General features: G+C 43.8%; 1 protein-coding gene across 3 annotated transcripts in view; it reads right to left on the minus strand.

Annotated features, from left to right (window-relative positions):
- The window catches only part of adam22 (ADAM metallopeptidase domain 22), a 134,261-nt gene that overhangs the window by 53,054 nt on the left and 55,775 nt on the right, over positions 1 to 25,432 (minus strand). For all 3 annotated transcript variants that reach the window (XM_046303328.1, XM_046303326.1, XM_046303327.1), the window contains 2 exons: positions 17,336 to 17,402; positions 10,647 to 10,729 (listed from right to left, as the gene is read on the minus strand). In XM_046303328.1, coding sequence (XP_046159284.1) covers positions 10,647 to 10,729; positions 17,336 to 17,402 — 150 coding nt within the window. The remainder of the gene's footprint in view (positions 1 to 10,646; positions 10,730 to 17,335; positions 17,403 to 25,432) is intronic.

Raw genomic sequence — 25,432 nt, forward strand, 5'->3', positions numbered from 1 at the left:
TGAACACAATCATGAAGTGGAATGACATTTATTGGATATTTCAAACTTTTTTAACAAATCAAAAACTGAAAAATTGTGCGTGCAAAATTATTCAGCCCCCTTAAGTTAATACTTTGTAGCGCCACCTTTTGCTGCGATTACAGCTGTAAGTCGCTTGGGGTATGTCTCTATCAGTTTTGCACATGGAGAGACTGAAATGTTTTCCCATTCCTCCTTGCAAAACAGCTCGAGCTCAGTGAGGTTGGATGGAGAGCATTTGTGAACAGCAGTTTTCAGTTCTTTCCACAGATTCTCGAATGGATTCAGGTCTGGACTTTGACTTGGCCATTCTAACACCTGGATATGTTTATTTTTGAACCATTCCATTGTAGATTTTGCTTTATGTTTTGGATCATTGTCTTGTTGGAAGACAAATCTCTGTCCCAGTCTCAGGTCTTTTGCAGACTCCATCAGGTTTTCTTCCAGAACGGTCCTGTATTTGACTCCATCCATCTTCCCATCAATTTTAACCATCTTCCCTGTCCCTGCTGAAGAAAAGCACGCCCAAACCATGATGCTGCCACCACCATGTTTGACAGTGGGGATGGTGTGTTCAGGGTGATGAGCTGTGTTGATTTTACGCCAAACATAACATTTTGCATTGTTGCCAAAAAGTTCAATTTTGGTTTCATCTGACCAGAGCACCTTCTTCCACATGTTTGGTGTGTCTCCCAGGTGGCTTGTGGCAAACTTTAAACAACACTTTTTATGGATATCTTTAAGAAATGGCTTTCTTCTTGACACTCTTCCATAAAGGCCAGATTTGTGCAATATACGACTGATTGTTGTCCTATGGACAGAGTCTCCCACCTCAGCTGTAGATCTCTGCAGTTCATCCAGAGTGATCATGGGCCTCTTGGCTGCATCTCTGATCAGTCTTCTCCTTGTATGAGCTGAAAGTTTAGAGGGACGGCCAGGTCTTGGTAGATTTGCAGTGGTCTGATACTCCTTCCATTTCAATATTATCGCTTGATCAGTGATCCTTGGGATGTTTAAAACTTGGGAAATCTTTTTGTATCAAAATCCGGCTTTAAACTTCTTCACAACAGTATCTCGGACCTGCCTGGTGTGTTCCTTGTTCTTCATGATGCTCTCTGCGCTTTTAACGGACCTCTGAGACTATCACAGTGCAGGTGCATTTATACGGAGACTTGATTACACACAGGTGGATTGTATTTATCATCATTAGTCATTTAGGTCAACATTGGATCATTCAGAGATCGTCACTGAACTTCTGGAGAGAGTTTGCTGCACTGAAAGTAAAGGGGCTGAATAATTTTGCACGCCCAATTTTTCAGTTTTTGATTTGTTTAAAAAGTTTGAAATATCCAATTAATGTCGTTCCACTTCATGATTGTGTCCCACTTGTTGATTCTTCACGAAAAAATACAGTTTTATATCTTTTGTGTGAAACCTGAAATGTGGCAAAAGGTCGCTAAGCTCAAGGGGGCCGAATACTTTTGCAAGGCACTGTATTTTGTGAAGTGCACCAGTCCCTCTTGCAGCAAAGCACCCCCACAACATAATGCTGCCACCCCGGTGCTTCACGGTAGGGATGGTGTTCTTCAACTTCAGCAAGCCTCCCCCTTTTTCCTACCAAACATAACGATGGTCATTATGGTCAAAAAGTTCCATTTTTCTTTCATCAGACCAGAGGACATTTCTCCAAAAAGTACGATCTTTGTCCCTATGTGCAGTTGCAAACCGTAGTCTGGCTTGTGTATGGTGGATTTGGAGCAATTGCTTCTTCCTTGCTGAGCGGCCTTTCATGTTGTGTCGATATAGCATTCGTTTTACTGTGGATATAGATACTTTTGTACCTGTTTCCTTCAGCATCTTCACAAGTTCATTTGCTGTTGTTCTGGGATTGATTTTCACTTTTTGCAACAAAGTACGTTCATCTCTAGGAAACAGAGCACGTCTCCTTCCTGATTGGTATGACGGCTGCGTGGTCCCATGGTGTTTATACTTGCATACTATTGTTTGTACAGATGAACGTGGTACCTTCATGCATTTGGAAATTGCTCCCACGAACCAGGCTTGTGGAGCTCTCCCAAAAAAAAATCTGAGGTCTTGGCTGATTTCTTTTTATTTCCCCATGATGTCAAGCAAAGAGACAATGAATTTGAAGGTAGGCCTTGAAATACATCCACAGGTACACCTCCAATTGACTTAAATTATGTCAATGGGCCTATCAGAAGCTTCTAAAGCCATGACATCATTTTCTGGAATTTTCCAAGCTGTTTAAAGGCACTGTCAACTTAGTGTATGTAAGTTTCTGACACACTGGAATTGTGATACAGTGATTTATAAATGAAATAATCTGTCTTTAAAAATGGTTGGAAAAAGTACTTGTGTCATGCACAAAGTAGATGTCCTAACATACATGTATGTATGTATGTAGGTAGGTAGGTAGGTAGGTAGGTAGGTAGGTAGGTAGGTAGGTAATTTTACTGCTCTAGGGATGTAATTATTGTTTGAATAACCTTATTTACTATTATGTATTGATTTTTACCTTACTTTTTTTCACTCTTTATGCAATGCATAATGCAGAGAACACCGGAATAAGTATTATCATTTAATTACCACAGTAAATTATTGTAATGTTTGTTTGTGTCAATTGGGTGGGTTGGCAATTTGACATGAAAATAAAATGCAATTCATTCATTTAATTCACTAACTAACACTATTAACCAACACAATTAACCAACACTACTAACTAGCACTTCTAACCAACACTACTATACAACACTACTAACTAGCACTTCTAACCAACACTAGCCTTAACCACCACCTTTAGGCCTTTCTCCATCAAGGAAAACAGTCTGTAATATTGTCTTGGTTCGGGCAGTTCAAATATAGACCATAAAATGGTGCAATCTGCAATGACTGGATATTGATATAGAGTGTATTCTCCACTGCCTTCAACACTATCTACAATACGGTATTACTGTGAACTAGAAGGTGGATGTCTAAAACAGAAACTCTGGGTTACTACACGCACGCACGCACACACACGCGCGCACACACTCACAGAAGAGTAAATATCACCCAGGACAGGAGACAGATTGTCTGATCCACCATCCTGGTCTCGCGAGCTTACACACAATGAGAGCGCAACAGTCAGAATGGTGGATCAGGCTAGGAGAGAGAGGGTGGTCAGGATGGAGGATCAGGCTAGGAGAGAGAGGGTGGTCAGGATGGAGGATCAGGCTAGGAGAGAGAGGGTGGTCAGGATGAAGGATCAGGCTAGGAGAGAGAGGGTGGTCAGGATGGTGGATCAGGCTAGGAGAGAGCGGGTGGTCAGGATGGAGGATCAGGCTAGGAGAGAGAGGGTGGTCAGGATGAAGGATCAGGCTAGGAGAGAGAGAGTGGTCAGGATGGAGGATCAGGCTAGGAGAGAGAGGGTGGTCAGGATGGAGGATCAGGCTAGGAGAGAGAGGGTGGTCAGGATGGAGGATCAGGATGGTGGATTACTGTAAACAGTAACACAGTGGTCACACTGCCACAATGTGTGTTTGTAAACAGTAACACAGTGGTCACACTGTCACAATGTGTGTTGGTAAACAGTAACACAGTGGTCACACTGTCACAATGTCTGTGTCTGGTACAATGTGTGTTTGTAAACAGTAACACAGTGGTCACACTGTCACTGTAAAGAGTAACAGTGGTCACACTGTCACAATGTTGTGTTTGTAAACAGTAACACAGTGGTCACACTGTCACAATGTGTGTCTGTAAACAGTAACACAGTGGTCACACTGTCACAATGTGTGTCTGTAAACAGTAACACAGTGGTCACACTGTCACAATGTGCGTCTGTAAACAGTAACACAGTGGTCACACTGTCACAATGTGCTTTTTCATTTTGTTTCACCATAAAGTACTACAAGAAAAACAGTCTTCTCTGACTCTCATGGTGGATGGTTTAGAACAGTGGTTCCCAAACTTTTTGTAGTCCCGTACCCCTTCAAACATTGAACCTCCAGCTACATACCACCTCTAGCACCAGGGTCAGCACACTCTCAAATCTTGTTTTTTGCCATCATTGTAAGCCTGCCACACACACTATACAGTACATTTATTAAACATAAGAATGAGTGTGAGTTTTTGTCACAACCCGGCTCGTGGGAAGTGACAAAGAGCTCTTATAGGACCAGGACACAAATAATAATATAATAATAATCAATCATTTTGGTCTTTATTTAACCATCTTACATATAAAACCTTATTTGTTAATCAAATTGTGAATAACTCACCACAAGTTAACGAGAAGGGTGTGCTTAAAAGGATGCACATAACTCTGCAAGTTTGGGTTTGTTTGGAGAGGGTCTCAGTCTTAAATAATTTTCCACCCACAGTCTGTATCTGTATTTAGTTTTCATGCTAGTGAGGGCCGAGAATCCACTCTCACATAGGTACGTAGTTGCAAAGGGCATCAGTTTCTTAACAGCGCAATTTGCCAAGGCAAGAAACTCTGAGTGCAGCCCAATCCAGAAATCTGGCAGTGGCTTTTGATTAAAAAACATTTTCACAGAACCGCTTGTTGCAATTTCGATGAGGCTCTCTTGTTCAGATATCGGTAACTGTACTGGAGGCAGGGCATGAAAGGGATAACGAATCCAGTTGTTTGTGTCACCCGTTTTGGGAAAGTACCTGCGTAATTGCACACCCAACTGACTCAGGTGCTTCGCTATTTCACATTTGATATTGTCCGTAAGCTTGAGTTCATTTGCACACAGAAAAATCATACAATGATGGAAAGACCTGTGTGTTGTCCTTGTTAATGCAGACAGAGAAGAGCTTCAACTTCTTAATCATAGCCTCTATTTTGTCCCGCACATTGAATATAGTTGCGGTGAGTCCCTGTAATCCTAGATTCAGATCATTCGGGCGAGAGAAAAAGCATCACCCAGATGGCCAGTCATGTGAGAAACTAATCATCATGCAAGCGGTCAGACAAGTGAAAATAGCCTTAATCTCGTCTCTCAATTTTAAAAACCGTGTCAATACTTTGACCCTTGATAACCAGCGCACTTCTGTATGTTGTAAAAGTGTTACATGGTCGCTGCCCATATCATTGCACAGTGCAGAAAATACACAAGTTCAGGAGCCTTGCTTTAACCATTTTCACTGTAGTTTCCAAAACGTCTTTCAAGCTGTCAGGCATTACCTTGGCAGCAAGAGCCTCTTGGTGGATGCTGCAGTGTACCCAAGTGGCATCAGGAGCAACTGCTTGCACGCACGTTACCACTCCACTATGTCTCCCTGTCATGGCTTTTGCTCCATCAGTACAGATACCAACACATCTTGACCACCAAAGTCTATTTGAAGTCACAAAGCTGTCCAGTACTTAAAAAATATCCTCTCATGTTATGCTGGTTTCTAGGAGAGGATGTCTTCCTTAATTGACCCCCCATAAACGTAACGGACATATACCAGGAGCTGTGCCAGGCCCGCCACGTCTGTTGACTCATCAAGCTGTAATGCATAGAATTCAGTGGCTTGTATGCGAAGCAGTAATTGTTTCAAAGCATCTCCTGCTATGTCACTGATGCATCGTAAAACAGTGTCATTTGATGAAGTATTTGTCTGTATAGTTTTTTTGGCCTTTTCCCCCAGCACTGTCCCAGCCATATCCGCGGCAGCAGGAAGAATTAAGTCCTCCACAATAGTATGGGGCTTGCCTGTCCTAGCCACAGTACCTCACCAGATAAGACGCTTCCTACTTGATGATGGCGCCGATGGAGATGGCAGCATCGCGACTAACTCTTAAGCAACTCTGCAGTATTTTGTTTGTTTATGTACTGTGTTTTATGTTATTAGCTCAGGAATTGTTTTGTGTCATTACATACAGCCGGGAAGAACTATTGGATATTAGAGCGGCGGTAACTCACCAGAACTTCCAGCATTATGACCAGAACTACGACTTCCCTGGAGCGGATCCTTTGTTTACTCTCGCCAGAGCAATCAAATGTCTTCCAGAGGCCGGCCCAAAACAACAACAGAGAAGCAGAGGTACTTGAGACAGTCTTCTGGTCTGACTCAGGAAGCGTGCACACCACCCACCGCTCCTGAGTATTTTACTCGCTAATGTCCAATCTCTGGACAATATAATTGATGAGCTCAAGGCGAGAGTTGCTTTTCAGAGGGACATCAGGGATTGTAACATACTCTGCTTCACGGAAACATAGCGAGATATACTGTCTGACTCTGTAAAGCCAGTTGGGTTCTCAGTACATCGCGCCGACAGGAACAAACATCTCTCCAGGAAGCAGAACGGTGGAGGTATATGTTTTATGATTAACGACTTCTGGTGCAACTGTGATAACATACAGGAACTCAAGTCCTTCTGTTCACCCGACCTAGAATATCTCACAATTAAATGCCGACCGTACTATCTCCAAAGAGAATTTTTGTCAATAATAGCCACAGTGGTCTATATGCCCCCCAAGTGGATACCACAACGGCCCTCAAAGAACTTCACTGGACAAACTGGAAACCACATATCCAAGGCTGCATTTATTGTAGCAGTGGATTTTAACAAAGCACATTTGAAGAAAAGGCTCCAGAAATCCTATCAACATACTGATTGCTGTACTCGCACTGCAAAAACCCTTGACTATTGCTATACTTCCTTCCAGAATGCATATAAGGTCCTCCCCCTCCCTCCATTTGGTAAATCGGACCACGATACCATCTTGCTCCTCCCCTCCTACAGGCAGAAACATACAGTGCCTTGCGAAAGTATTCGGCCCCCTTGAACTTTGCAACCTTTTGCCACATTTCAGGCTTCAAACATAAAAATATAAAACTGTATTTTTTTTGTGAAGAATCAACAACAAGTGGGACACAATCATGAAGTGGAACATTTATTGGATATTTCAAACTTTTTTAACAAATTAAAAACTGAAAAATTGGGCGTGCAAAATTATTCAGCCCCTTTACTTTCAGTGCAGCAAACTCTCTCCAGAAGTTCAGTGAGGATCTCTGAATGATCCAATGTTGACCTAAATGACTAATGATGATAAATACAATCCACCTGTGTGTAATCAAGTCTCCGTATAAATGCACCTGCACTGTGATAGTCTCAGAGGTCCGTTAAAAGCGCAGAGAGCATCATGAAGAAAAAGGAACACACCAGGCAGGTCCAATATACTGTTGTGAAGAAGTTTAAAGCCGTATTTGGATACAAAAAGATTTCCCAAGCTTTAAACATCCCAAGGAGCACTGTGCAAGCGATACTATTGAAATGGAAGAAGTATCAGACCAATGCAAATCTACCAAGACCTGGCCGTCCCTCTAAACTTTCAGCTCATACAAGGAGAAGACTGATCAGAGATGCAGCCAAGAGGCCCATGATCACTCTGGATGAACTGCAGAGATCTACAGCTGAGGTGGGAGACTCTGTCCATAGGACAACAATCAGTCATATATTGCACAAATCTGGCCTTTATGGAAGAGTGGCAAGAAGAAAGCCATTTCTTAAAGATATCCATAAAAAGTGTTGTTTAAAGTTTGCCACATGCCACCTGGGAGACACACCAAACATGTGGAAGAAGGTGCTCTGGTCAGATGAAACCAAAATTGAACTTTTTGGCGACAATGCAAAATGTTATGTTTGGCGTAAAAGCAACACAGCTCATCACCCTGAACACACCATCCCCACTGTCAAACATGGTGGTGGCAGCATCATGGTTTGGGCCTGCTTTTCTTCAGCAGGGACAGTGAAGATGGTTAAAATTGATGGGAAGATGGATGGAGCCAAATACAGGACCATTCTGGAAGAAAACCTGATGGAGTCTGCAAAAGACCTAAGACTGGGACGGAGATCTGTCTTCCAACAAGACAATGATCCAAAACATAAAGCAAAATCTACATCCCAGTCTCAGGTCTTTTGCAGACTCCATCAGGTTTTCTTCCAGAATGGTCCTGTATTTGGCTCCTTGGGATGTTTAAATCTACAATCTACAAAATCTACAATGGAATGGTTCAAAAATTGACGTTTTGCAAGGAGGAATGGAAAAAATTTCAGTCTCTCGATGTGCAAAACTGATAGAGACATACCCCAAGCGACTTACAGCTGTAATCGCAGCAAAAGGTGGCGCTACAAAGTATTAACTTAAGGGGGCTGAATAATTTTGCACGCCCAATTTTTCAGTTTTTGATTTGTTACAAAAGTTTAAAATATCCAATAAATGTCGTTCCACTTCATGATTGTGTCCCACTTGTTGTTGATTCTTCACAAAAAAATACAGTTTTATATCTTTATGTTTGAAGCCTGAAATGTGGCAAAAGGTCGCAAAGTTCAAGAGGACCGAATACTTTCGCAAGGCACTGTAGGTATTCCTCTTGTCCAGATGGGTTTAGGCAGTGTGCAGTGTGATTGCGATGGCGTTGTCTGTGGATCTATTGGGGCGGTAAGCAAATTGGAGTGGGTCTGGTCCGGCAGCCTTGTGAGGGTTAACACGTTTAAATGTTTTACTCACGTTGGCCATGGAGAAGGACAGCCCACAGGTTTTGGTAGCGGGCCGTGTCAGTGGAACTGCATTGTCCTCAAAGCAAGCAAAGAAGTCATTTAATTTGTCTGGGAGCAAGACGTTGGTGTCCGTGACAGGGCTGCTTTTATTTTTGTAATCCATGATTGACTGTAGACCCTGCCACATACGTCTCATGTTTGAGCCGTTGAATTGCGACTCTACTTTGTCTCTCTACTGACGCTTAGCTTGTTTGATTGCCTTGCGGAGGGAATAGCCTGTAATAGTGTGTATTCGGTCATTCTTCCGGTTGCCATGTCATGATTAAAAGTAGCAGTTCGTGCTTTCAGTTTTGCGCGAATGCTGCCATCAAGCCACGGTTTCTGGTTATTGAAGATTTTAATAGTCACAGTGGGTACAACATCACCGATGCACTTGCTAATAAACTCACTCACCGAGTCAGCGTATACATCAATGTTGTTGTCTGAGGCTATCTGGAACATATCCCAGTCAACGTGATCGAAGCAATCTTGAAACGTGGAATTTCTAGCCCTTGTTATTAATGGTATCTGTTGCTTTTATACATGTCTTATTACTCAAAAGTCATCTTTATTCTCGCTCCAAATACTTCCATGGCTTATTTTTCAAATTGTCATGTTTCGTTCTAAATGTCTGCGCAAGAGTGAAGGTTTTGCGCGAGAGAGTAACAGTTAACGTGATTGGATGTTCATTATTTGACTAGGCTACCTGTATTTGACATTGTGTTGTTATTTCACTGAACACGAGATGGTTTCATTTTATTTTTGTCAGTGAAACAAGGCTACTCAGGCGAGAAAAAAATATAAATGTACTGTTTGACATTTTTTAAATTTAAATATGAATTACACTTTCATTTGGCGTACCCCCGACAGCAGAGCGTACCCCCGACGGCAGAGCGTACCCCAATTTGGGAATATCTGGTTTAGAAGAACAGTTTTCTCTGAGTCACATTGTGGTTTAGAGCCTGATGGACACTGGGACAAGTACATTCAATTGAGTCTCAATCCTACTTCGGCTGTTAATATTATATTGCAGCACGACAGGGTGTGTGTAAAGGCAAGGCAGGATGTACATTATGGTAGAGACCTGACTCAGCATAATCTCTCTCTCTCTCTCTCTCTCTCTCTCTCTCTCTCTCTCTCTCTCTCTCTCTCTCTCTCTCTCTCTCTCTCTCTCTCTCTCTCTCTCTCTCTCTCTCTCTCTCTCTCTCTCTCTCTCTCTCTCTCTCTCTCTCTCTCTCTCTCTCTCTCTCTCTCTCTCTCTCTCTCTCTCTCTCTCTCTCTCTGTATGTATTTAGAAGAGGTGCGTCTCTCTGACTGACACAGGTGTGTGACACTGCAGGTGTGTGTTTCTTCTGTGTGTGTGTGTTTCCTCTGCATTCGAGACACCCGATACTGTCAGATATATCCCAATACAGTCACACACATACAACACACACACCTCCCTGCAGGGCTTTCTCCAGCTGACCCATCTCTCTCTCAGAGAAAGCGCTGCTTTAGAGAACAACTAAAAATACCAGCCTGAGAAACAGAGACGTCCCACAGGACAATGCTGCAGGGAGGAGAGAGAGAGAGAGTGGAGAGAGAGAGAGAGAGAGATGGAGCGAGAAAGACAGAGACAGAGACAGAGACAGAGAGAGAGAGAGAGAGAGAGAGAGAGAGAGAGAGAGAGAGAGAGAGAGAGAGAGAGAGAGAGAGAGAGAGAGAGAGAGAGAGAGAGAGAGAGAAAGGTGTTTATGTGTGAACAGAAACATAAATAAAGTATGACTGTATGTGTATGTTGAGGTGGTTGGTAGCATCAAGCTACCCAAATGATGCTCCCTGGTGTTCAATTCAGCTCCCTGTAAGAGCCTTGGGATCAGGTCCAGGTGGGACCAACACAACATAAAGGAAACTGGCTCTGAGTGGCGGCCTTTGCATGTCATGACTGGACAACAGACACACACAACAGAGAGAGAGAGAGAGATCAGCTAATCTGCAATAATTATACTGGCATATTGCCTAAATGGGATAATTGCTACTTAGGCCTGAGACTGGGACACAGGGGGAAGGAAATACTGATCCGAGGAAAACACACACACAGAATACTCACTGTAGGCCGTGGCAGGTGGAGAGGGCCACAAAGGATTCAGGGATGTCCCGCACTATCCCCTGGTAATAACAATGTTCTCCTCCCTGAGAGAGAGAGAGAGAGAGAGAGAGAGAGAGAGAGAGAGAGAGAGAGAGAGAGAGAGAGAGAGAGAGAGAGAGAGAGAGAGAGAGAGAGAGAGAGAGAGAGAGAGAGAGAGAGAGAGAGAGAGAGAGAGAGAGAGAGAGAGAGAGAGAGAAAGAGAAGAGAAAGAGAGAGAAAGAGAAAGAAAGAGAGAGAAGAAAGAGAAAGAAAGAGAGAGATAGAGAAAAGAGAGAGATCGAGAAAGAGAAAGAAAGAGAAAAAGAGAGAGATAGAGAAAGAAAGAGAAAAAGAGAGAGATAGAGAGAGAGAGAGAGAGATAGAGAAAAAGAGAGATAGAAAGAGAGATAGAGAAAGAGAAAGCGAGGGAGAGAGAGAGAGAGAGATAGAGAGAAAGAGAGATAGAGAAAGAGAAAGCGAGGGAGAGAGAGAGAGAGAGAGATAGAGAGAGATAGAGAAAGCGAGAGAGAGAGAGGGGGGGAGAGAGATAGATTAACACAACTGTCAGTGACATGGAGGACGGTAACTTTAGAGCCAATCCAACCTCCTACCCAGAAACAACCAAAAATATCAGCAATGTGTTGAAAGTTGGAGCTACTACCATCAGTTTAAACACATATCTACTCCTTACAGATCAACACGAGTGCCTGTTTTCTTTCTGGACGTGGTCATTGTCCTGACCACACAATATACACATACTTTACATACTGTACACACTGCTGCACACTCTGAAGACAGAGCAATCTATCACTGAGCATTTCGTAAGGAGATGAATCCAGAGCAATCAATCACAGAGCATTCACCCTTAGATCCCGAGACTGAAGTAATCTATCACAGAGTATATGCTCACATAGACCAAGGGGTGTCTGTGAATACTAATACGTTCAACAGAATCAAGACTACAGGGACATGTGTGTCTCAAATCGAAGTTTATTGGTCGCGTATACAGATTTGAGGATGCTATCTCAGGTGCACGGAAATTCTCTGGGGGCTCAACCAGGTCACATGCATCCCTTGAACACGTTTAATGATCTGAGAGGGAGATATTCTACTACTCCTCCTCTCATCCCTCTATCCTATCTTAACCTTCCTCTTGTTTCTCTCATCAGATCATCTACTGACAGGAAGCCACAGCAATGATCGACCCCCTCGATGTCTCTCTCTCCCTCGATGTCTATCTCTCCATCTCTCAGGCTTTTTTAAACCACAGAGTGCTTAGGCCCATTCTGCTGCGTTAGGCTGCATTTGCGTGTGGTACATGAAGCCATATTTATTCATATAGATTTGTATGATGTCTAAGTGCTGTCTCTTCCTGGTCTATTTCTCCTGGTCTAACTACCATTAGACAGGAAGCCGGCCTCTCAGAGGGAAAACAGCTTTTATCACTGGATCAATTCCTGCACTACACCCTTCCCTGGGCCGAACACAGGGAGGCAGCTCTGCACTGCCCTGCTGCATACCACGACTCCCTCTCTCTCTACCACGACTCCCTCTCTCTCTACCACAACACTCTCTCTCTCTACCACAACACTCTCTCTCTCTACCACAACACTCTCTCTCTACCACAACACTCTCTCTCTCTACCACAACACTCTCTCTCTCTACCACAACACTCTCTCTCTCTACCACAACACTCTCTCTCTCTACCACAACACTCTCTCTCTCTACCACAACACTCTCTCTGTCTACCACAACACTCTCTCTCTATCACAACACTCTCTCTCTCTACCACGACTCCCTCTCTCTCTACCACAACACTCTCTCTCTCTACCACAACACTCTCTCTCTCTACCACAACACTCTCTCTGTCTACCACAACACTCTCTCTCTACCACGACTCCCTCTCTCTCTACCACAACACTCTCTCTCTCTACCACAACACTCTCTCTCAACACTCTCTCTCTCTACCACAACACTCTCTCTCTCTACCACAACACTCTCTCTCTCTACCACAACACTCTCTCTCTACCACAAACACTCTCTCTCTACCACAACACTCTATCTCTACCACAACACTCTCTCTCTCTACCACAACACTCTCTCTCTCTACCACAACACTCTCTCTCTCTACCACAACACTCTCTCTCTACCACAACACTCTCTCTCTACCACGACTCCCTCTCTGTCTACCACAACACTCTTTCTGTCCACCACAACACTCTCTCTGTCCACCACAACACTCTCTCCGTCTACCACAACACTCTCTCCGTCTACCACAACACTCTCTCCGTCTACCACAACACTCTCTCTCTCTACCACGACTCCCTCTCGCTCTACCACGACTCCCTCTCGCTCTACCACGACTCCCTCTCGCTCTACCACGACTCCCTCTCTCTCTACCACGACTCCCTCTCTCTCTACCACGACTCCCTCTCTCTCTACCACGACTCCCTCTCTCTCTACCACAACACTCTCTCTCTCTACCACAACACTCTCTCTCTCTACCACAACACTCTCTCTCTCTACCACAACACTCTCTCTCTACCACAACACTCTCTCTCTACCACAATACTCTCTCTCTCTACCACAACACTCTCTCTCTCTACCACAACACTCTCTCTCTCTACCACAACACTCTCTCTCTCTACCACAACACTCTCTCTCTCTACCACAACACTCTCTCCCTCTACCACAACACTCTCTCTCTCTACCACGACTCCCTCTCTCTCTACCACAACACTCTCTCTCTACCACAACACTCTCTCTCTACCACAACTCCCTCTCCCTCTACCACAACACTCTCTCCCTCTACCACAACACTCTCTCCCTCTACCACAACACTCTCTCCCTCTACCACAACACTCTCTCTTTCTACCACAACACTCTCTCCCTCTACCACAACACTCTCTCTTTCTACCACAACACTCTCTCTCTCTACCACGACTCCCTCTCTCTCTACCACAACACTCTCTCTCTCTACCACAACACTCTCTCTCTCTACCACAACACTCTCTCTCTCTACCACAACACCCTCTCTCTACCACAACACTCTCTCTCTCTACCACGACTCTCTCTACCACAACACTCTCTCTCTACCACAACACTCTCTCTCTACCACAACACTCTCTACCACGACTCCCTCTCTCTCTACCACAACACTCTCTCTCTCTACCACAACACTCCCTCTCTCTCTACCACAACACTCTCTCTCTCTACCACAACACTCTCTCTCTCTCTACCACAACTCTCTCTCTCTACCACAACACTCTCTCTCTACCACAACACTCTCTCTCTACCACAACACTCTCTACCACGACTCCCTCTCTCTCTACCACAACACTCTCTCTCTCTACCACAACACTCTCTACCACAACACCCTCTCTACCACGACTCCCTCTCTCTCTACCACAACACTCTCTCTCTACCACAACACTCTCTCTCTCTACCACAACACACTCTCTCTCTCTACCACAACACTCTCTCTCTCTACCACAACACTCTCTCTCTCTACCACAACACTCTCTCTCTCTACCACAACACTCTCTCTCTACCACAACACACTCTCTCTCTACCACGACTCCCTCTCTCTACCACAACACTCTCTCTACCACAACACTCTCTCTACCACAACACTCTCTCTACCACAACTCTCTCTCTACCACAACACACTCTCTCTCTACCACAACACACTCTCTCTCTACCACAACACACTCTCTCTCTACCACAACACACTCTCTCTACCACAACACACTCTCTCTCTACCACAACACACTCTCTCTCTACCACAACACACTCTCTCTCTACCACAACACACTCAATTCAATTCAATTCAAGGGCTTTATTGGCATGGGAAACATGTGTTAACATTGCCAAAGCGAGTGAGGTAGACAACATACAAAGTGAAAAACAACATAAATTAACAGTAAACATTACACATACAGCAGTTTCAAAACAGTAAAGACATTACAAATGTCATATTATATATATATACAATGTACAAATAGTTAAAGGACACAAGATAAAATAAATAAGCATAAATATGGGTTGTATTTACAATGGTGTTTGTTCTTCACTGGTTGCCCTTTTCTCGTGGCAACAGGTCACAAATCTTGCTGCTGTGATGGCACACTGTGGAATTTCACCCAGTAGATATGGGAGTTTTTCAAAATTGGATTTGTTTTCAAATTCTTTGTGGATCTGTGTGATCTGGGGGAAATATGTCTCTCTAATATGGTCATACATTGGGCAGGAGGTTAGGAAGTGCAGCTCAGTTTCCACCTCATTTTGTGGGCAGTGAGCACATAGCCTGTCTTCTCTTGAGAGCCATGTCTGCCTACGGCGGCCTTTCTCAATAGCAAGGCTATGCTCACTGAGTCTGTACATAGTCAAAGCTTTCCTTAATTTTGGGTCAGTCACAGTGGTAAGGTATTCTGCCTCTGTGTACTCTCTGTGTAGGGCCAAATAGCATTCTAGTTTGCTCTGTTTTTTTGTTAATTCTTTCCAATGTGTTAAGTAATTATCTTTTTGTTTTCTCATGATTTGGTTGGGTCTAATTGTGCTGTTGTCCTGGGGCTCTGTAGGGTGTGTTTGTGTTTGTGAACAGAGCCCCAGGACCAGCTTGCTTAGGGGACTCTTCTCCAGGTTCATCTCTCTGTAGGTGATGGCTTTGTTATGGAAGGTTTGTGAATCGCTTCCTTTTAGGTGGTTGTAGAATTTAATGGCTCTTTTCTGGATTTGGATAATTAGTGGGTATCGGCCTAATTCTGCTCTGCATGCATTATTTATATGTTTTACGTTGTACACAGAGGATATTTTTGCAGAATTCTGCGTGCAGAGTCTCAATTTGGTGTTTGTCCCATTTTGTGAAGTCTTGGTTGGTGAGCGGACCACAGACCTCACAACCATAAAGGGCAATGGGCTCTATGACTGATTCAAGTATTTTTAGCCAAATCCTAATTGGTATGTTGAAATTTATGTTTCTTTTGATGGCATAGAATGCCCTTCTTGCCTTGTCTCTCAGATCGTTCACAGCTTTGTGGAAGTTACCTGTGGCGCTGATGTTTAGGCCAAGGTATGTATAGTTTTTTGTGTGCTCTAGGGCAACAGTGTCTAGATGGAATTTGTATTTGTGGTCCTGGTGACTGGACCTTTTTTGGAACACCATTATTTTGGTCTTACTGAGATTTACTGTCAGGGCCCAGGTCTGACAGAATCTGTGCATACGATCTAGGTGCTGCTGTAGGCCCTCCTTGGTTGGTGACAGAAGCACCAGATGATCAGCAAACAGCAGACATTTGACTTCGGATTCTAGCAGGGGGAGGCCGGGTGCTGCAGACTTTTCTAGTGCCCGCGTCAATTCTCTCTCTACCACAACACTCTCTCTCTCTACCACAACACTCTCTCTCTCTACCACAACACTCTCTCTCTCTACCACAACACTCTCTCTCTACCACAACACTCTCTCTCTCTACCACAACTCTGTCAGGAAGGAGGGAGAGAGAGAAAGAGATGTAAAGAGAGGGAGTGAGGAATGTGAAGGGAGACAATGACCATCAAAGCCTGTCTATCTATATCACTATCTATGGATGAGATGACTGTTACTTCTGTTGTCATTAGAGCTCCCCTCTCCTTCCTATTTCTTCTCTGGGGAGGAAGTACTCCTGTGATATCACTCTCAGTCAATGGGGGAGAGGGAGAGAGTGAGAGAGAGAGAGAAAGGGGGAGAGAGTGTGAGGGAAAGAGCGAGAGAGGGGAAGAACAAGAGGAAGAGAGAAAGCGAGAGAGAGAGGAAGATAGGAAGAGAGAGATATTTATAAGCAGGGCTGTGATCTACTATCCAGCACCTCTCTTCCTCCCCTCCTCTGAACCTTCTGCTCCAGTTCTCATAGAGGCAAGAATCACCCAGCAAACTGCATTGTGTGTGTGTGTGTGTGTGTGTGTGTGTGTGTGTGTGTGTGTGTGTGTGTGTGTGTGTGTGTGTGTGTGTGTGTGTGTGTGTGTGTGTGTGTGTGTGTGTGTGTGTGTGTGTGTGTGTGTGTGTGTGTGTGTGTGTGTGAGTGAGAGTGAGAGAGAGAGAGAGAGAGAGAGAGAGAGAGAGAGAGAGGATGGAGAGAAAGACAGAGACACAGAGATATAGAGAGAGAGACACATTGTAGTCATTTAGCAGTAACTCTTATCCAGAGCTACTTAGTTAGTGCATCCTTCTTCAGATAGCTAGGTGGAACAATAAAACATCTCAGTCGTAGTAAGTACTTACCATCAGAAATACTGTTATTCTACCTTGCTGCTTCTCAGCTGTTTATAAACAGTATTACATAGTTCTCCACTGTAAAGACTGTTGATGGCTAATAAAGTATCCCCTAGTAACAACACGAAGAGATAGTCATCTGTAAAGTGTGGATTATTATTCCCCTAATAATCTAATAATCTTTTTAACTGTTTAACTATGATCTGGCCGTGGCACAGAGAGGTGCATGTCCAGATTACAGTACGGTCAGCGAGCTATGAGGATGTTGTTAATCCCAGATGAAGCGTTTTAAGGATCAACCATTGGTAGTTAATGACACAACACTGTAGTGCACCCTATCAGCAGGTTATCATCAAACCATCTCATTTCTGAAACAACATTCTAATTCAGAGACAAGATTTCCATACGGGGCTCAGGTTCTTACTTTGAATATGACAGCCTTCCCATTTTCTGAAATATGCCTCTCCATGTACTTTGAAGACAGAAGATCACTGGGGGGAAGAGAAGAGGAAACAGAGGAGAAATGTTAGACAACTACAGATATGAATTCAGAGCTCTGTGTCGGTTAAAGGGATGGAAGAGAGTTAATGAAATGACAGTATTCTCTGCTTATCTCCAGGATTGTCTCAAAGCGTCAGAGCATCCATACCAACAATTATCAGCTGCTACTGATAGAGGACTACTTCCAGCGATCACACACACACGCGCGCGCGCGATCACACAAACACACAATTGAAAACATTCTTAACATTCAAGGGCATGTCGTGGATGTGTTTGTACTTGAGAAAGAGAGAGAATGAGCAGACAAAAGAAAGGGACAGGGTGAAAGAGAATCAGGAAAAAAGAGAGAAACAGAAAGAGAGAGAAAGAGAAACAGAAAGAGAGAGAGAAACAGAAAGAGAGAGAAACAGAAAGAGAGAGAGAAACAGAAAGAGAGAGAAACAGAAAGAGAGAGAAACAGAAAGAGAGAGAAACAGAAAGAGAGAGAAAGAGAAACAGAAAGAGAGAGAGAAACAGAAAGAGAGAGAAACAGAAAGAGAGAGAAAGAGAAACAGAAAGAGAGAGAAAGAGAAACAGAAAGAGAGAGAGAAACAGAAAGAGAGAGAAACAGAAAGAGAGAGAAACAGAAAGAGAGAGAAACAGAAATAGAGAGAAACAGAAAGAGAGAGAGAAACAGAAAGAGAGAGAAACAGAAAGAGAGAGAAAGAGAAACAGAAAGAGAGAGAGAAACAGAAAGAGAGAGAAACAGAAAGAGAGAGAAACAGAAAGAGAGAAACAGAAAGAGAAACAGAAAGAGAGAGAGAAACAGAGAGAGAAACAGAAAGAGAGAGAAACAGAAAGAGAGAGAAAGAGAAACAGAAAGAGAGAGAGAAACAGAAAGAGAGAGAGAAACAGAAAGAGAGAGAGAAACAGAAAGAGAGAGAGAAACAGAAAGAGAAAGAGAAACAGAAAGAGAGAGAGAAACAGAAAGAGAGAGAGAAACAGAAAGAGAGAGAGAAACAGAAAGAGAAAGAGAAACAGAAAGAGAGAGAAACAGAAAGAGAGAGAAAGAGAAACAGAAAGAGAGAGAGAAACAGAAAGAGAGAGAGAAACAGAAAGAGAGAGAAACAGAAAGAGAGAGAAACAGAAAGAGAGAGAAACAGAAAGAGAGAAACAGAAAGAGAAACAGAAAGAGAGAGAGAAACAGAAAGGGAGAGAGAAACAGAAAGAGAGAGAAACAGAAAGAGAGAGATAAACAGAAAGAGAGAGAGAAACAGAAAGAGAGAAACAGAAAGAGAGAGAAACAGAAAGAGAGAGAAAGAGAAACAGAAAGAGAGAGAGAAACAGAAAGAGAGAGAAACAGAAAGAGAGAAACAGAAAGAGAAACAGAAAGAGAGAGAGAAACAGAAAGGGAGAGAGAAACAGAAAGGGAGAGAGAAACAGAAAGAGAGAGAAACAGAGAGAGAGAGAGAAACAGAGAGAGAGAAACAGAAAGAGAGAGAGAAACAGAAAGAGAGAGAGAAACAGAAAGAGAGAGAGAAACAGAAAGGGAGAGAGAAACAGAAAGGAGAGAGAAACAGAAAGGGAGAGAGAAACAGAAAGAGAGAGAAACAGAGAGAGAGAGAGAAACAGAGAGAGAGAAACAGAAAGAGAGAGAGAAACAGAAAGAGAGAGAGAAACAGAAAGGGAGAGAGAAACAGAAAGAGAGAGAGAAACAGAAAGAGAGAGAGAAACAGAAAGAGAGAGAAACAGAGAGAGAGAAACAGAGAGAGAGAAACAGAAAGAGAGAGAAACAGAAAGAGAGAGAGAAACAGAAAGAGAGAGAGAAACAGAAACAGAAAGAGAAACAGAAAGAGAGAGAGAAACAGAAAGAGAAACAGAAAGAGAAACAGAAAGAGAGAGAGAAACAGAAAGAGAGAGAGAAACAGAAAGAGAAACAGAAAGAGAAACAGAAAGAGAGAGAAACAGAAAGAGAGAGAGAAACAGAAAGAGAGAGAAACAGAAAGAGAGAGAAACAGAAAGAGAGAGAAACAGAAAGAGAGAGAAACAGAAAGAGAGAAACAGAAAGAGAGAAACAGAAAAGAGAGAGAAACAGAAAGAGAGAGAGAAAAAGAAAGAGAGAGAGAAACAGAAAGAGAGAGAAACAGAAAGAGAGAGAAACAGAAAGAGAGAGAAACAGAAAGAGAGAGAAACAGAAAGAGAGAGAAACAGAAAGAGAGAGAACAGAAAGAGAGACTAATACACAAGGGCCAGTCAGTCTATGAATGTTTTCGCAGCAAAACTGGGCCTAAGATTCCCCATTGAGTTACATACTGCAGCCCCAATCTGGGACAGAGATATATGAGCTATACACACAGCGCTGCAGTGGATGGCTGCCATCTTACCGGCTCCTGACCAATTCTTTATTTTGTGTTTTTTTAAGCTGATCTTAACTTTTGTTAGTTCATCATTTTTGCATAGAATATTTCCACCATCATTTCCTATAACTGAAAACATCTTCTGGACATCAGAACAGTGATCACTAACCTCAATTTAGATTAAGATCTCTCCTTCAACGGGTCGGCAGCTGTTGATGTACTGCTCATTTCAGACCAGGCCCTAATCCCCAGGACACGGAAGAGGAACGGCTCAAGAGAGACAAATGACTGGGCTCCCTGACGTAGTAAGACCTTTAAGTATTGACCCAGTGTATATAGCCAAGATATCCTGACTCAGTACTGGTAACCAGTGTATATAGCCAAGTTATCCTGACTCAGTACTGGTACCCCGTGTCTATAGCCAAGTTATCATGACTCAGTACTGGTACCCAGTGTATATAGCCAAGTTATCATGACTCAGTACTGGTACCCAGTGTATATAGCAAAGTTATCCTGACTCAGTACTGGTACCCCATGTATATAGCCAAACTATCATGACTCAGTACCGGTACTCCATGTATATCGCCAAGTTATCCTGACTCAGTACCGGTACTCCATGTATATAGCCAAGTTATCCTGACTCAGTACCGGTACCCTGTGTATATAGCCAAGTTATCCTGACTCAGTACCGGTACCCCATGTATATAGCCAAACTATCATGACTCAGTACCGGTACTCCATGTATATCGCCAAGTTATCATGACTCAGTACCGGTACCCTGTGTATATAGCCAAGTTATCCTGACTCAGTACTGGTACCCCATGTATATAGCCAAGTTATCATGACTCAGTACTGGTACCCCATGTATATAGCCAAGTTATCCTGACTCAGTACTGGTACCCCATGTATATAGCCAAGTTATCATGACTCAGTACTGGTACCCCATGTATATAGCCAAGTTATCATGACTCAGTACTGGTACCCCATGTATATAGCCAAGTTATCATGACTCAGTACTGGTACCCCATGTATATAGCCAAGTTATCATGACTCAGTACTGGTACCCCATGTATATAGCCAAGTTATCATGACTCAGTACTGGTACCCCATGTATATAGCCAAGTTATCCTGACTCAGTACTGGTACCCCATGTATATAGCCAAGTTATCATGACTCAGTACTGGTACCCCATGTATATAGCCAAGTTATCATGACTCAGTACTGGTACCCCATGTATATAGCCAAGTTATCATGACTCAGTACTGGTACCCCATGTATATAGCCAAGTTATCATGACTCAGTACTGGTACCCCATGTATATAGCCCAGTTATCCTGACTCAGTACTGGTACCCCATGTATATAGCCAAGTTATCATGACTCAGTACTGGTACCCCATGTATATAGCCCAGTTATCCTGACTCAGTACTGGTACCCCATGTATATAGCCAAGTTATCATGACTCAGTACTGGTACCCCATGTATATAGCCCAGTTATCATGACTCAGTACTGGTACCCCATGTATATAGCCCAGTTATCCTGACTCAGTACTGGTACCCCATGTATATAGCCCAGTTATCCTGACTCAGTACTGGTACCCCATGTATATAGCCCAGTTATCCTGACTCAGTACTGGTACCCCATGTATATAGCCCAGTTATCCTGACTCAGTACTGGTACCCCATGTATATAGCCCAGTTATCCTGACTCAGTACTGGTACCCCATGTATATAGCCCAGTTATCCTGACTCAGTACTGGTACCCCATGTATATAGCCCAGTTATCCTGACTCAGTACTGGTACCCCATGTATATAGCCCAGTTATCCTGACTCAGTACTGGTACCCCATGTATATAGCCCAGTTATCCTGACTCAGTACTGGTACCCCATGTATATAGCCAAGTTATCCTGACTCAGTACTGGTACCCCATGTATATAGCCCAGTTATCCTGACTCAGTACTGGTACCCCATGTATATAGCCCAGTTATCCTGACTCAGTACTGGTACCCCATGTATATAGCCCAGTTATCCTGACTCAGTACTGGTACCCCATGTATATAGCCCAGTTATCCTGACTCAGTACTGGTACCCCATGTATATAGCCCAGTTATCCTGACTCAGTACTGGTACCCCATGTATATAGCCCAGTTATCCTGACTCAGTACTGGTACCCCATGTATATAGCCCAGTTATCCTGACTCAGTACTGGTACCCCATGTATATAGCCCAGTTATCCTGACTCAGTACTGGTACCCCATGTATATAGCCCAGTTATCCTGACTCAGTACTGGTACCCCATGTATATAGCCCAGTTATCCTGACTCAGTACTGGTACCCCATGTATATAGCCCAGTTATCCTGACTCAGTACTGGTACCCCATGTATATAGCCCAGTTATCCTGACTCAGTACTGGTACCCCATGTATATAGCCCAGTTATCCTGACTCAGTACTGGTACCCCATGTATATAGCCCAGTTATCCTGACTCAGTACTGGTACCCCATGTATATAGCCCAGTTATCCTGACTCAGTACTGGTACCCCATGTATATAGCCCAGTTATCCTGACTCAGTACTGGTACCCCATGTATATAGCCCAGTTATCCTGACTCAGTACTGGTACCCCATGTATATAGCCCAGTTATCCTGACTCAGTACTGGTACCCCATGTATATAGCCCAGTTATCCTGACTCAGTACTGGTACCCCATGTATATAGCCCAGTTATCCTGACTCAGTACTGGTACCCCATGTATATAGCCCAGTTATCCTGACTCAGTACTGGTACCCCATGTATATAGCCCAGTTATCCTGACTCAGTACTGGTACCCCATGTATATAGCCCAGTTATCCTGACTCAGTACTGGTACCCCATGTATATAGCCCAGTTATCCTGACTCAGTACTGGTACCCCATGTATATAGCCCAGTTATCCTGACTCAGTACTGGTATATGTATATAGCCCAGTTATCCTGACTCAGTACTGGTACCCCATGTATATAGCCCAGTTATCCTGACTCAGTACTGGTACCCCATGTATATAGCCCAGTTATCCTGACTCAGTACTGGTACCCCATGTATATAGCCCAGTTATCCTGACTCAGTACTGGTACCCCATGTATATAGCCCAGTTATCCTGACTCAGTACTGGTACCCCATGTATATAGCCCAGTTATCCTGACTCAGTACTGGTACCCCATGTATATAGCCCAGTTATCCTGACTCAGTACTGGTACCCCATGTATATAGCCCAGTTATCCTGACTCAGTACTGGTACCCCATGTATATAGCCCAGTTATCCTGACTCAGTACTGGTACCCCATGTGACTATAGCATGTATATAGCCCAGTTATCCTGACTCAGTACTGGTACCCCATGTATATAGCCCAGTTATCCTGACTCAGTACTGGTACCCCATGTATATAGCCCAGTTATCCTGACTCAGTACTGGTACCCCATGTATATAGCCCAGTTATCCTGACTCAGTACTGGTACCCCATGTATATAGCCCAGTTATCCTGACTCAGTACTGGTACCCCATGTATATAGCCCAGTTATCCTGACTCAGTACTGGTACCCCATGTATATAGCCCAGTTATCCTGACTCAGTACTGGTACCCCATGTATATAGCCCAGTTATCCTGACTCAGTACTGGTACCCCATGTATATAGCCCAGTTATCCTGACTCAGTACTGGTACCCCATGTATATAGCCCAGTTATCCTGACTCAGTACTGGTACCCCATGTATATAGCCCAGTTATCCTGACTCAGTACTGGTACCCCATGTATATAGCCCAGTTATCCTGACTCAGTACTGGTACCCCATGTATATAGCCCAGTTATCCTGACTCAGTACTGGTACCCCATGTATATAGCCCAGTTATCCTGACTCAGTACTGGTACCCCATGTATATAGCCCAGTTATCCTGACTCAGTACTGGTACCCCATGTATATAGCCCAGTTATCCTGACTCAGTACTGGTACCCCATGTATATAGCCCAGTTATCCTGACTCAGTACTGGTACCCCATGTATATAGCCCAGTTATCCTGACTCAGTACTGGTACCCCATGTATATAGCCCAGTTATCCTGACTCAGTACTGGTACCCCATGTATATAGCCCAGTTATCCTGACTCAGTACTGGTACCCCATGTATATAGCCCAGTTATCCTGACTCAGTACTGGTACCCCAGTTATCCTGACTCAGTACTGTATATAGCCCAGTTATCCTGACTCAGTACTGGTACCCCATGTATATAGCCCAGTTATCCTGACTCAGTACTGGTACCCCATGTATATAGCCCAGTTATCTGACTCAGTACTACCCCATGTATATAGCCCAGTTATCCTGACTCAGTACTGGTACCCCATGTATATAGCCCAGTTATCCTGACTCAGTACTGGTACCCCATGTATATAGCCCAGTTATCCTGACTCAGTACTGGTACCCCATGTATATAGCCCAGTTATCCTGACTCAGTACTGGTACCCCATGTATATAGCCCAGTTATCCTGACTCAGTACTGGTACCCCATGTATATAGCCCAGTTATCCTGACTCAGTACTGGTACCCCATGTATATAGCCCAGTTATCCTGACTCAGTACTGGTACCCCATGTATATAGCCCAGTTATCCTGACTCAGTACTGGTACCCCATGTATATAGCCCAGTTATCCTGACTCAGTACTGGTACCCCATGTATATAGCCCAGTTATCCTGACTCAGTACTGGTACCCCATGTATATAGCCCAGTTATCCTGACTCAGTACTGGTACCCCATGTATATAGCCCAGTTATCCTGACTCAGTACTGGTACCCCATGTATATAGCCCAGTTATCCTGACTCAGTACTGGTACCCCATGTATATAGCCCAGTTATCCTGACTCAGTACTGGTACCCCATGTATATAGCCCAGTTATCCTGACTCAGTACTGGTACCCCATGTATATAGCCCAGTTATCCTGACTCAGTACTGGTACCCCATGTATATAGCCCAGTTATCCTGACTCAGTACTGGTACCCCATGTATATAGCCCAGTTATCCTGACTCAGTACTGGTACCCCATGTATATAGCCCAGTTATCCTGACTCAGTACTGGTACCCCATGTATATAGCCCAGTTATCCTGACTCAGTACTGGTACCCCATGTATATAGCCCAGTTATCCTGACTCAGTACTGGTACCCCATGTATATAGCCCAGTTATCCTGACTCAGTACTGGTACCCCATGTATATAGCCCAGTTATCCTGACTCAGTACTGGTACCCCATGTATATAGCCCAGTTATCCTGACTCAGTACTGGTACCCCATGTATATAGCCCAGTTATCCTGACTCAGTACTGGTACCCCATGTATATAGCCCAGTTATCCTGACTCAGTACTGGTACCCCATGTATATAGCCCAGTTATCCTGACTCAGTACTGGTACCCCATGTATATAGCCCAGTTATCCTGACTCAGTACTGGTACCCCATGTATATAGCCCAGTTATCCTGACTCAGTACTGGTACCCCATGTATATAGCCCAGTTATCCTGACTCAGTACTGGTACCCCATGTATATAGCCCAGTTATCCTGACTCAGTACTGGTACCCCATGTATATAGCCCAGTTATCCTGACTCAGTACTGGTACCCCATGTATATAGCCCAGTTATCCTGACTCAGTACTGGTACCCCA

Source organism: Oncorhynchus gorbuscha, linkage group LG15 (assembly GCF_021184085.1).
Source record: "Oncorhynchus gorbuscha isolate QuinsamMale2020 ecotype Even-year linkage group LG15, OgorEven_v1.0, whole genome shotgun sequence".
In the NCBI taxonomy this organism is placed as follows: Eukaryota; Metazoa; Chordata; class Actinopteri; order Salmoniformes; family Salmonidae; genus Oncorhynchus; species Oncorhynchus gorbuscha.